Source organism: Boleophthalmus pectinirostris, unplaced genomic scaffold, assembly GCF_026225935.1.
Source record: "Boleophthalmus pectinirostris isolate CB_2022bp ecotype Guang Dong unplaced genomic scaffold, ASM2622593v1 HiC_scaffold_18, whole genome shotgun sequence".
Classification (NCBI taxonomy): Eukaryota; Metazoa; Chordata; class Actinopteri; order Gobiiformes; family Gobiidae; genus Boleophthalmus; species Boleophthalmus pectinirostris.
The window spans coordinates 41,135,309-41,149,473 of record NW_026571133.1 but is presented as its reverse complement, the minus strand read 5'-3'; the positions used below and the strand labels follow the sequence as shown (position 1 = coordinate 41,149,473).

General features: G+C 40.4%; 1 protein-coding gene across 1 annotated transcript in view; it reads left to right on the top strand.

The window, feature by feature from the left end:
* igsf9a (immunoglobulin superfamily, member 9a) overlaps nucleotides 1–14,165 on the top strand; it is a 242,568-nt gene that overhangs the window by 93,597 nt on the left and 134,806 nt on the right. The window contains exon 4 of the mRNA XM_020919260.2: nucleotides 9,519–9,665. Within this exon, the coding sequence (XP_020774919.2) occupies nucleotides 9,519–9,665 (147 nt within the window). The remainder of the gene's footprint in view (nucleotides 1–9,518; nucleotides 9,666–14,165) is intronic.

The window sequence follows — 14,165 nt, the reverse complement described above, 5'->3', positions numbered from 1 at the left end:
AGGGGACCCCAAAGCGTCATAGTCCCTCCAATGTGTCCTGGGTCTTCCCCAAGGCCTCCTTCTGGTGGGACATGCCCGGAACATGTCCACTGAGGCGCCCAGTAGGCATCTGGAACAGATGGCCGAGCCACCTCAGCTAGCTCCTCTCGACTTAGCTCCTCACCCTGTCTCTGAAGGAGCGCCCAGCCACCCTGTGGAGGAAACTCATTTCGAGCACTTGTATCGATGATCTTGTCCTTATGGTCATTACCCAGAGCTCATGACCATAGGTGAGGGGAGGAACATAGATTGACGGTAAATCGAGAGCTTCGCCTTTCGACTCAGCTCCCTCTTCACCACAACAGTCCGATTCATCGACCACATCACTGCCAACGCTGCACCGATCCGCCTGTCAATCTCACACTCAATCCTCCCCTCACTCGAGAACAAAACCCCGAGATACTTGAACTCCTCCCCTTGACCAAACTTGTATTGTTTTAATCAATATCACTGCATCTAACACGTTAACAACTTTACTGATTTTTTCATTTCATTTCAACTTTTACTAGAGTAACTTTTTTCATCTGTATCTGTACTTTTACAAAATTGAATACTTCATCCACCATCAAGAGTTACTTAAATATATCTAAACAAAACTCCTTTTCTGTTTCTGAGGAGGTAACAACATTCTAACATAGGTATAAGAGCCTTTAAAATGTACAACAGACTCAAAATGGTTGGTGTAGCGTTCTGGATACATCTCTGTGTTTGAAATCTGATTTAAAAGCCTCTTATGTTGCATGGGTAAACATATCAGCGGTTTAAGCACATTGCAAATAATCTATGTTAGCCGCGTTATTTAGCTCCGTGTCCCCGCACGACTCGTGACGCTAGTGTTCACTCAGCTGTCTTTACCTCTGCTTTATGAATGTGTGCACGGCTCCGCTAATCCAGGGATGTATACTGCTCAATTATCTCAATCACGTCTAAATCCACACACGCTCACTAAGGAACAATCTGGAGAAATCAAAGCGTGCGAGGTGTTAGAATAAAGCTGCATTGATTGGAGAGCCCGTGTCCTGTCCAACTGGCTTACCCGTTGATTTGAGTGGCAGAATACATATGTTAGATGATTGAATAGTTTGGATTTAATATTTGGTTTTATCGTTATCATTTTCATTACATCGTTTTTTTATTTCCACGTGTAGAAAATGTTGTAACTTTGTTTAGAAAGGCTCTTTATAAATCAAATTGAATTGCATGGAATTGTCCCATCTTCAATGTCCCCACTATCACAAAGGGGAGATATACGCACTCTAGTGGATGTATTATTTGATAGAACAGTGTTTCCCAAACTTTTTTTCTGGGAACCCATATTTTAAAAGCCACAAATCTTCATAATCCAAGTCAATAGACATTATTCGTAAATCACAAAATACATTTATGACCTTTATTTAACATTAATGAGCATATTTTATTGTTGACTGAGGGATCATGTCTCTCTGAACAATTACTAATACTAAGGTTTTAAACAATGAAAAACAGTAATCAGTGTTTCCCACAGAAAACTGGTTAGGCAAAGTTCTCACAGTAATATCATGGACCATCACAACATACCGAATTACACGTGTCTTTGCTTAAATTAAGAGTTATGGTGCAGCAATAGCTGAAAAAAAAAAAGACAGAGGGAACTACATAGACCATGATGCTTTGCTCCATTTCAGTGTAGACTATACTTGACAATAGAAATAACATTTCTATTATCTAACATTTTAAGAGGAGCATGTTCACAGTTTTGTTAGCCTCTACAAAATATCGCCATAAATATCGTACCGTGAGATTTGGGTATTGTTACATTGTGAGCTTCTCCACGAAATTGCAATAAATATCGCACTGTGAGGATCGTACCATGACGATATCGTATTGTGAGACTTGGATATTGTTACACCCTTAATGTATATGTATATGCATATGTATATGTATATTGCAGACCTATATGCAGATCGTGACAAGGTGACCCAAAAAAAATCTGTTGTGGCCCACCTGAGGGCCATGACCCAGTCTTTGGGAAACAATGTGATAGAAGATACAAACCTGTCAAGATTTGCTACCTCTACCCAAATTCATCTAAATGAGTAAATAATGGTGATGCTACTGTGGGAGCATTATTTGACAGATAAATTGGCCTGTCGATATGTGCTCTCTTTAGTCGGAGCCCTGTTTGATAGCATAATATGTCAAAATGAACTATGCATATTCATATATTCATATAAATGTGTTGAAATTGTACATAACAAAGGTATAAAGTGTGATCACAGTGTGCAAACGGCATCAAACCCACGTCTCTAATCCAAAGAAATATGTTGTAAAATTTGGGAGGTTAGATTTATTGAATCTATATAACTGTAGAACAGAGAAACATCAGGTATCTTATTTCAACGGTGTAGTGTGACTTGATAGAAGTCACTGTCGAATCAGACTGATGGGAGCTCATTTCGAAGCGGCAGCCCTTCAAAATACCAAAATGTTACATAGTGCACCTTTACCCTGAAAAAAAATGTGCAAAAATACACTAAAAATTTGGGACAATTTACCTGTAAGGATTTTGAGGCAGTTTAAACCGTAATTTAAAGAGGGGATATCATACAAATCTACTTTTTGGAGTTTCTATCATGTTATATACCAATTGTAACATGATCACGCTCTGAAGGGGGAGTGACTTAGCATTATTGAAAATGTTTTCGGTGATTAAGCATTTTCAAAACAATAAAGGGTGTGACATGGTGATCTGAATCTGTTATCTGTTAGCAGTTAATGCCCTCTCTTTTACAAAATTGCGCTGTTATTGTTATTAGTGTTCGTTTATTCAATTAGGTTCTGGCCCTTGTTAACATTGCGGTTGCTAGGTAACAGTCATCATTACCTCTCCGTTCGTTACATCTGCCGAGAACATTGGTTATCGAGTCCTTTCTCACAGCCTATTCTTTTGTGAAACTTTTTCTGTTTTTAAAAATAAAATCAAAATACAAGGTTATTTATTCAGACAGAATTTGGGTGAAAAGAAGAGTGAGGAGAATTAATGGCTTCAGGCACGAGCTTCATTTCGAGGTGGTTATTTACTCCAATTGTGCGTTCAGTTTTCTTGAGCAGAGCCTCTCTTTAAAACGAAAATTGTTTTGCTTATTATTTTGGACAGTAGAGTTACACCAAATTGAGGATTAAATTTTTGAATAAATATTTAATGATATTTGGAGTGATTAAGCTTTGACTGTGAAAGCAGACTTTGTACTCTGAGGGGGGAAATCAAAACAACAAAAACAAGCACTAAAATAAAATGGCTTCATATTTTCTCTATACCTACATTAAATTAACAGTGGTGCAGTCTGTATGTGAAAGATGGTACTGTGTCCAAATTGTCTCTTGTGACAGGAAGTGAACCCGACTTTCTGATTTGCTGCGGTGCCCCTGAATATCAAACCTGAGAATCCAATTAGAAAAAAACAAAAGAAAATAAAAGGATATGCTTATAACTCAAGTATGTAACTTTCTGGAGGTAGAAAGTCAACCGCATGATTCCATACTAAAAAGAAAGCTAAAACCATACTTCGGAACATTCTCCATGGGTGTAGACTGTGGAATAGCAACAACATTTCTATGGAAATAAGCAGGACAAGGATCTCCTCCAGGCCAAAGAGTCAGGTTTGTGGATATGCAAGCCCTCTCACAGTAAAGACCCGTGTTTTTCTGATTTAAGTCCAACAGGCTTTATTCACCTTTACCAGGAAGACGTTTGGAAACGTGCGATGACAACTTCCAGCAGGCTCTGTTTACGGTCATAAGTCTGACAAAATCTAGGAAAAATGAGAAAATGTTCCAGTTTTCTTCATCTACCGTATTTTTCGGACTATATGTTGCTCCAAAGTATAAGTCGCACCAGCCAAAAAATGCACATTGAAAAAGAAAAAAACTCAGCTCAGACTCAGTTTCAGTTAGAATTATTCTGGCCTTTCTGAATCCCGACAGGATGGTTTCGGTGTCACTGAAGTTCAGACTTTGTCCATCCATCCAGTGACTTCCAGGAAAGTTGCATGGTGCACCCTTCCCGTTGCCGTGAAGTTGGGTTCTCCATTCCCGCTTTCCACCAGTCCCTCACAAGTTTCTCACTCACTCCAAACTTTCTTTCTGCTGCTCGATTACTGTTTTCGGCTGAATATTTCACTACTTGCAGCAGGACAGCGGCTTTTTCTGCAGAAGACATGCGCAGTAGATCGCCAAGTGATAGTGGTACAGGTACATCATGTAAACATGATGGTATTTATTTATTCGAATAAAGAAATGAAAGCAGGTTTAAATCTTTTCACAACAATTTCTACCTAAGAAAATGCCTAATATTCACCACTGTAGAGGGCAGTATTGTTACTAAGTTAGTTTTTCAAATAGGACCAAGAAGTATCTTGCAAGATAAAAATGCCACAAGATTATCTTGCCATAGATTCTGTGTCGGCAACGATTCCCGAGATCGACTTAAAGTCGGAATAGCGAGAATGTTTGGTGAATTTTATCAAGGGGAAAGATGTTATTGTCCTTCTTCCTACGGAATTTCAGAAAAGCTTAATATACCAGTTAGCCCCGCTAGCGGCGCATTACATACGTCACGACCAAATTGCAGTGATTGGTTAAATAAAAAAGTATCTGCCTACCATCAAGCGAATGAATCCTCATGCTGCGATGTCAGACGGTTTCCTCGAAATGAAACCGGCTGATGAATCAGGTTATCGATCATTAGTGGCATTGAGGGCAAATTGGTTGGGGGCCCCTCCAGATTTGGGGGCCCTAACCAGCAGCCTACTTTTGCCTAATGGTAGTGCTGCCTCTGTGTTTTATCACAGTCGGTCGGTGAGCCCAGTGTCGGGAACTACTCCGGAAGTCGTCATCGCATGTTTCCAAACGTCTTCCTGGTTTGCGACATAAGCGTGAATAGAGCCTATAAACAAAACTAAAATGAAAAATCATGCTTTTATTTTAGTCTTATTTTTGATAAACAAATTAAATACCGTGTCTGTAAAGAGGCTGAACTTGATTTTGATTGTCTTTAAGTTCATTTGAAACTGTTTAGTCGTCGAAACTTACTCGAGAATGTATAAGTTAAGTGAGAAGCATATAATTATTCATCACACGAGTTCATAACTAGCATGATAAGTATACACTTCCTGATTCTCTGACATTGTAAAGCTTTATAATTAAACGCAGACAGCACACAGTGGGCTTATACAATATCTGTACTTCGGTGAGGCACATTTTGCTCCGATAGATGGACAGGTACAGGCACTTAAAGGTTTGTCCAGCTGAACTTTGTATTGACCGATCGGCTCCAGCGATGCGTCCTCCCCGCGGGGCCAGTGGACAGAGGAGTGTGTGGAGGCAGCACAGAGCGGCGACGGGCTGTGGGCTGTGGCCTGGAAAAGCTGGCGGGCTGATGGGAGCTGTGCCGGGCCCCGGGGGAACGTTGCCCGGGCAACACGCGGATCGCATTCCCCGCTGGCTTTAAACACAGCTGTATCTGTGCTCGTGTGCTCATTACAGGGGACACTAAAGCGAAAGTCAACATTTACTCACCGTGTTTATCTTTACAGAGAAAAGAATTGGTTTGAGAGGGGAGTTAAAGAGGCTGTTTTTGTTAAGAAAGACAATCCATACTTGATCAGAAATGGAGGCCTCACACATCATCGGTCTCCTATTTACAACTCCAACCTCAAAACTAAAACAAACAAAACAACAGGGGTAGCCAGGTCAGGGCCAGAGGTGTGAAAACACTGTAGCACCCAATGAGCCTATGCCACTGGCCACCTGGCTACTGATTTGAAGTTGTTCTGACCCACTTGTAATATAAATCCACAGATCAACTCTTAGTGCTTTATTTATTTATTGCCAGATTATAGCAAGGATTCTAATTTCCATCTGTAGTCCCTAGGCAGGTAACACCACAAATTTAACAAAGAAAAAAACTATAAAAATAAGTGACAGTTAAACTAAGTGTCCACAAGTCTGGTTTTCCTTTAGCCACAGTTTCAAGTGGGATTTGAAAGTGTCCAGTGTTGGAGTCTCTCTTATTGATAGTGGGAGACTGTTCCAAAATGTAGTGCCTCTGACTGAGAGCACACATCGTCTGAATGGTTTATCAATGCCATCCACATATTCCACATACAAACAATGCAGTCAAAAACACTTTGCCCCCCAATGAGCAGAACCTGTAGCTGCCTTCTTGGCCCTTAAATATGTTAAGGAGAGCACCATACTGCCACACAGTGGAGGGAGGACAAACAGACAAGCACCAAATAAAAGCTCAAAATGGCTCTTACACTCATTATGGGCCTAAATGGTTCTGCTAATATGTCCCCACACTAAGTACAGATGAATAGCTAACAAACAGAAACTGTAAACAAGTAGTGTGTTAGTTTCAGAGTAGTTTCAGTGTAGTTAGCTCTTCCCTTCTCCAGCATCTGACCAGAACTGAAGAAGCAGCTTGGATGAGCTGTGAAAAAAATGCTAATTCTCCTTCGCTACATGTTAAAGCAGAAACACCGACTTCTGTCTTTATTGTTATACTGAAATTGTGTGGCATTTAATTTCTCCATCTTGCATATTTATTTAATTACAGGTATTTTCATTGCAAAAAAATAAAGAAAAATTAAAGAAAAACATTCATCCTGAGTGGTTTAATGACATTATGTTTAATCGTACGCTGTCAAAAGAAGGCTTTCAGTCAAACAAAGCTCATCGAGGCTTGCAGTTATAAGATGAGTTTCATATTTGGAATTCCAGCTGCAAGTATTATAGTAACCAAGGAGCCAGACAGGAGCGTCCCTTCATTACAACATGCCTCTATTTACTTGTGCTGGTTTTCCGACACTTTTTTAGTATCGCTATTCTGACACTTAATTTTTCTTTTTTGAAAGTTGCAATAGTTTACCCACACAGAGGGCCCTTGCAGCCTCCGTTTATTTTCCCGAGGGTTGGCCTATGCTCTTTTTTAAAATGCATGACTTCTTCCCACTGTCTAATATCCTATGTGGCCGAAGTATCCTCTGATCAAGTGGTTTGCACCGGCCCGAGCATCTTATGATAAATGAGTATTACAGGCTATTGCATTACTATTCTTAATGTCGGAAAAGTGGAATGTTAAAAAAAAATAGTAAAGTGCCGCTACTCTGACAATGAAAAAAAAAAAGTCAAAGTAGTGGGACAGTTGGAAAATAATGTTTATGCTGCTACTCCAACAATTAGACGTTTATATGATGACGGTCTGAGCTAGGGATGTAACAATAACCGAAATATCGTGATATCGTATCGGCAAAGTTCTCACAGCCATATCGTGGACAATCACAATATATCGAATTACAAGTTTCTTTGCTTAAATTAAAAGTTATGGTGCCAGCAAAAGCGGCATTGCGTCTTCTTTGCGTTTTTATTCCGCGTTTAGACAAGCGTTTTCAGGAGGAAATCTGCATGCATACAGTGACGCAAAGTGTGGAATCCGACCGGGTATGCACGCCATCTGACATGTTTGTTTCTGTGTACTGTATGTATGCGAAGTAAAAGTGTACGCAACCTGAGCAAATCTGACCAGGGTTTTGCGTCTTGGGTAGTGTAGACGAAAATGCAATGGCCACACAAATGGGCCCAGTCAAGCAGAAGTAAACAGCAACGCCAAAAATTTAAGTTAATGCATCTGATATAAAAATGTATTGAACAGATACATATGTACTCTAGTTTATGAAACTGTTGACCTTTTTTCTGTACCATTTTTGGCTCTAAAGTTCCATATGTTTTAAACAGACCATGTATGAAACATGGAACAAAAATTATTTCCCAAATTTCAAAGACCCAAAAATCATGTAAATAAATGGATGTATTTCATCATATCTTGTGTTATTCCATCTTTGAACTGTTGATGAAGGTACATGATTTTTTTTTTTTTTTTATGTATTTAAAATGATAAAAATTTGCTTGGAAGGACTGACATATTTTATAGAAAGTTTCCTTTCATTTTGAAGTAATATTAAAGTATTTGGAAGAAAAAAATTGACAAATTATGTAAAATCCTGCACCTTCTACTTGTTTGCACAATTTTCCCTCCGTTACTTTTCCCTCCGTTACCATGACCTTTCTTCATAAAAAATCTCATGACTCAAAAAGTAAGAGATTTTTCAACCTAATCTTGTACCATATGATAGAAAACTATATGAAGCAAATATTCAAACCAGTTTGTTAAGGATATGTAAGTGAGAACCACTAGTTATCACTGTTTGTATTTATTGCCCAAAAAGTGCTGCATATTTCATTCCCTCCGTTACCGACATGAGTTTTTAAATTTTTTGTCAACAACTTGAAAGAATATCACAGGTTTAACTTTACCCTGTTGGAGTGTAACTCTTTCCTACATTCTAATACTTTACTTATTTCAATAGTCCCTCTAGTTTCTGAATAAGAGCTGTTTGAATGTAAAAAATCTTCCCCTGTTTCCCTCCGTTACCACTTGACCGGACCCAAGTGTATTCAATTTTTCCAATCTGGAGGGAGGGTGGTTTCAGATTTTTGCATTTTTAAGCCCCCAAAACGGCATCACCCTCTAAATGAAAAGCACTTCTGATAAAATAATTTGTCGTTTTTACCCTCAAGCGTTCTCGTGTAAACAAGTCCTAAATAGTGGCATGTCGGAAGGGGGATAAAAAGGCACCTGTTAATGTTCATATCTTGATTTACGAACAACAGTTTTATTTAATCATAGATGCGTTTATGGTCCAATCTGTTTCACGTGGGAAACATGTGCCTGACACTATCCCAGACACTTGATTCTTTCTCACAGTTTATTTTCAGTATCGACAAAAAAATATTAAATAGTAGCAGGGATTTGTGAACTATAAGGAAACAACTGCATGACAGTATCGCAGACAGTAGTTTCTGTGTCAGTATCACAGCAGCGGAAAGGACTGAGTGGGCGGGGCTAACAGTTCAAACTAAAACATGTCCCTGACTCATGTTTTGAAACCAGGGACAGGCGTTTTAATAGTTATATATGACCGAACACGATGCCCCCTGCTGGTGATTTTACTCTGGTGCACTTTCTCTAGAATTAACATATTATTCCACATTATTTGTACATTAAGAGAATGTTTTTTAGAACATTTTCTGAACTGTTCCTTGTTCATTTTAACTACAATCTCAACAAACTGCAAGAAAATACATTGGCAGAAGTGCATTGTTTGTGAGAAGAATCTGTTATGTTAAATCCTCTTTGCTGTTTACTTCATCTTGACACACAACAAGTCCTCGCACACTCACAAATGTGTTACAATTCTACATCCATCCTAGTCCTCGCTTCACTTGAAAATGTTTACTCTGTTTTCCAAATCTCACTGTGTTATTTATTTTAGTTGGAGGCCATGTTTTTTGCTGTTTTCTCCTCTAAACTAACTTTATAAATGACAGTTGGAATTAGCATCCAGCTCACCCGCTCTGTTGTGGTTCTTGTCTTTCAGGGAGAGTGTCTCTGGTTCGGGTCACGGCTCTCAGACTGGGGCCCCTGCGCTTGGAGGACCAGGGCCTGTATGAGTGCAGGGTGCTCTCACTGGACACAGCCACCAATGAGCTGCAGAACGGCACGTGGACTCTGCTCTCTGTAACCGGTACGCTCATTTAATTTAAACTCTATTTAAATGTTATATTATTATTTTATTTATTTATTTATTTATTGTTCTGTTTTATTTTTGCTTCATGTTAGCAAATTTAAAGGTGCATTATATACCTTTTCTAGTGGAGGGTCTATCAAATCCTTGTCTCCATGGCAAAATTATTGTTACTTGGTCCCCGAAGGGTTGAGCAGGTTTTGTATTCGCCCTGTGTGTCTGTGTGTGTGTGTCCACCCGCGATTATTCCGTCATTTATGGACCGATTGTCATCAAATTTGGGTCAAGCCCCCGTGCCCGATGCTGCAAAAAAAAGTTTGGTGACGTTCCGAGGTCATTTGAGGTCACACGGGTCAAAAAAAGGTCACGCCATTATAAAGGATCGGCAGTTTTGGCAATTTCTGAACCATCTGCGGCCTAAAATATTCACCCAATCATCACACAAGTTGGCACACACATGACTGGGGTACACTGGATGTTACAGGTTGAAACCGGTCAAGGTCACTTGAAGGTAACCAAGGTCATATGCATTTTTGTCATAACTCCACATAGGATGAAGCCAGAGCAACGGGAGTTGTCTCAAAATCTCAGAAATATTATTATCTATTTATAATTCTATGCATTTGTATAGTAAAGTATGAATAGTTTTCGAGATAATCACTAATTATAACAGTTCCTTTCTCTTTCAGTGTTTGCTGTTAAAATTCTAAATTGAATGAAAATAATTTCCATTTCTTCTTTTTCTGGTGACACACAACACACTGATCTACAGTCACACAACTAACATATACACAACTCATGAAAAATGACATTTTGGTTACACATTAGTAAACACAGACATTCTCATGTGTGACCAATATCACACAAATGTTCATGGGCCTGTACAGATACACACATTACATTGTGGATATAATGATCATGTAATATGGGCTGGACTCCTCATAAACTGCTTCTGTGGTGATGAACTGACCCCACTGATGCCTCATGGGGGAACAGGTTGATATCTCTGACTGCGCTTATTCTGTCTAGAATGTTTCACAGTATGGCATTAAACCTTTCTATCTTCATGGAGACCAAGCCAAATCAAATTACAGGTTAGATCTGTGGAGGGACAACCCCACTATCAGACTGAATGTTTGGTTTTTTAGATATTTTTGAGCTGTGAAACCACATGTGTTGGAAAAAAATTTAGTTTAGAGCTGTTTTAAGTCATACTGTGGAACATTCCAGGCAGGGCAATGACATATCCATAAAAACAAGCAGGTGAACCACCAGAAAAAGTTACACAATACACCTTTAATTTGAATTTATATTGTTTTGCTTCATATATATATATATATATATATATATACATATACATAGACAGATATTACAACATCTACAAAAAAAAAAGCACTTACACAAGGAAAAAGGGCATCACTTAAACACTACATAGACATGGATTGTTTTCTTTTATTTTTTTGGCAGTGTTTTATTTTGCTATTGTAAGCCTTTATTGTGACTGTGAACATCAAAGTTCCATTTAAAATCTAATGCAAACACTGCATAGTCCCCGCAAATGTTATGACTCAGCTCTCTTGTACCACTATAGGATTCTATTGTCAGAGAGGATAATACAAACTTTCATTTATAGTCATAAAAGACTTTACATACCTCATCCACTATTCATTATTTTGTAGGCAATAGGAATATCTAGCATTGTTTAGCCTTTATGTGTGGAGAATGGCATTCTGTATCTATTTGTTTTTTCATAACCTAATCTTAATGTAATCTTTATTTAATAGCCATCATTGTTTTATTTCAGTTAAATGCCATACAATACAATAGTGGTAACACAAAACAACTGGGCTTGATTGTTAAATATTTGAATAGATTGTTTGGTGCACAGCGTGTAATTAGCCAATTATGGACTTAAAATTGAGCCTGTTCTGAATGAATGAAGGGGCTGAATATTACTTACAAGATAGCAACTGTGTAAACAATCTTGTACCAAAATTGAAACCGTGGAAATAGTATTTCCATACACGTCCATAAACATGTCCCCATAACATGTCCAGATGTGGTTCAGATCCAATCATTTTACTGATAACATTTGTTATGCTGATTTATTCTCAGCTACAAAAACATTAAACATGACGGGAAAGTTGTTTAATGCTATAATCTGGTGTTTTGTTTCTGAAGATGATTCTCCAATCAGAAAGGAGAATGAGTCTCTCATTTTGGGTTGCCCTTTAAATGCTGAAATCCAGTTGGTTTAAACCTAAAATGCTTCTCTCTGATCTGAATGGTCTCTACCTAAACCCCAGCAGCACATCATAAATCAGTGCTAGTGCAGCCGCTGCAGCTGCAATGTATTCTGTCCAAAAACTGAGAATAAGAGAAAATTGTACATGTCCTCTATCTGCAGATGAAGGCACCGGAGACCCAGGTTCATTTGTGAACACTTTTAAAAAGATCAGAGGCTACACAGTTCTTTAAGTGGGAGTAGTAGTTTATCCACAATGCTTGTGATGTGCAGGTGGCATCAAGCACACCACATAAAAGACACAGCTGCCAGGTGCAGGTGAGAGGAGTGAAGTTTCAAAACAAAAGTCATCATCTAAAGCGCTCAGCCCTTTTCATTTTACTCATACACACTACAAACAAAATGAATTTTTAAGAACTTTCGTAAACTTTTGACTTTTAAGATTTTTTTTACATTTGTCATCACACATACGTAAAGTTTTACATCCAATTGAAAGTTTGCCGCCGCTTTGAAGTTTTAATTCTATTTGGTAAAGCTTATCAATGATTCGGTGTGTGCGTGGGACTCAGATCAAAGGCTGTTCACCGGGCGCCTGTGCCAGCTTTAGAGGAGCTGATCGTCATAAGAGATAACTCTGTGTGTGTGTGTGTGTGTGTGAGTATGTGTGTGTAGGGGTGTGCGTGTTTCAGCTGTGGAAGCTTCCCCAGGTGTGCTTTTCACTCCCTAATGTCAGACGCACAATGCCAACTCTGCCAATGCAAAATTACAACAGCTCAACAATTGTTATTGTTGCGCCACTAAAGCTTTTTGCTAGAGCTGCAAGATTAATCACAATCACAATTTAAAAGGATGCAATTAGCAAATCACAAAAGCTGGAACAAAAGTTAAAGTACTATAATTTCCACTACACACAAAATATCCTGTCTTATTCTGCATAAAAACATCCTAACCTTGTACTTTAAAAGTGTATAATCATGTTCTGAAATGCATCCATCCATCCATCCATCCATTTTCTTCCGCTTATCCAAGGTCGGGTCGCGGGGACAACAGTCTGAGGAGGGCCTCCCAGACTTCCCTCTCCACACACACTTCCTCCAGCTCTTCCAGGGGGACCCCGAGACGTTCCCAGGCCAGCCGAGAGACATAGTCCCTCCAGCGTGTCCTGGGTCTTCCCCGTGGCCTCCTCCCAGTGGGACATGCCCAGAATACCTCCCGAGGGAGGCGCCCAGGAGGCATCCGAAACAGATGCCCGAGCCACCTCAACTGGCTCCTCTCAACGTGGAGGAGCAGCGGCTCTACTCCGAGCTCCTCCCGTGTGACTGAGCTCCTCACCCTATCTCTAAGGGAGCGCCCAGCCACCCTGCGGAGGAAACTCATTTCGACCGCTTGTATGCGCGATCTTGTCCTTTCGGTCATTACCCAGAGCTCATGACCATAGGTGAGGGTAGGAATGTAGATTGACCGGTAAATCGAGAGCTTCGCCTTTCGACTCAGCTCCCTCTTCACCACAACGGTCCGATACAGCGACCGCATCACTGCCGACGCTGCACCGATCCGCCTGTCAATCTCACGCTCCATCCTCCCCTCACTCATGAACAAGACCCCGAGATACTTGAACTCCTCCACTTGAGGCAAGGACTCTCCACCCAACCGGAGAGGGCAAGCCACCTTTTTCCGGTCGAGGACCATGGCCTCGGATTTGGAGGAGCTGATCTTCATCCCAGCCGCTTCACACTCAGCTGCAAACCGCCCCAGTGCAAATTGCAGGTCGTGGTTTGATGGAGCCATCAGGACAACATCATCTGCGAACAGCAGAGATGAGATCCTGTGGTCCCCAAACCAGACCCCCTCCGACCCCTGACTGCGCCTAGAAATTCTGTCCATAAATACAATGAACAGAACCGGTGACAAAGGGCAGCCCTGGCGGAGTCCAACATGCACCGGGAACAGGTCTGACTTACTGCCGGCAATGCGAACACAGCTCCTGCTCCAGTCATACAGGGACCGGACAGCCCTTAGCAAAGGGCTCCGGACCCCATACTCCCAGAGCATCCCCCACAGGACACCACGAGGGACATGGTCGAATGCCTTCTCCAAGTCCACAAAGCACATGTGGACTGGTTGGGCAAACTCCCATGAACCCTCGAGCACCCGATGGAGAGTGTAGAGCTGGTCCAGTGTTCCACGGCCAAGACGAAAACCACACTGCTCCTCCTGAATCCGAGGTTCGACTATCGGCCGGATTCTCCTCTCCA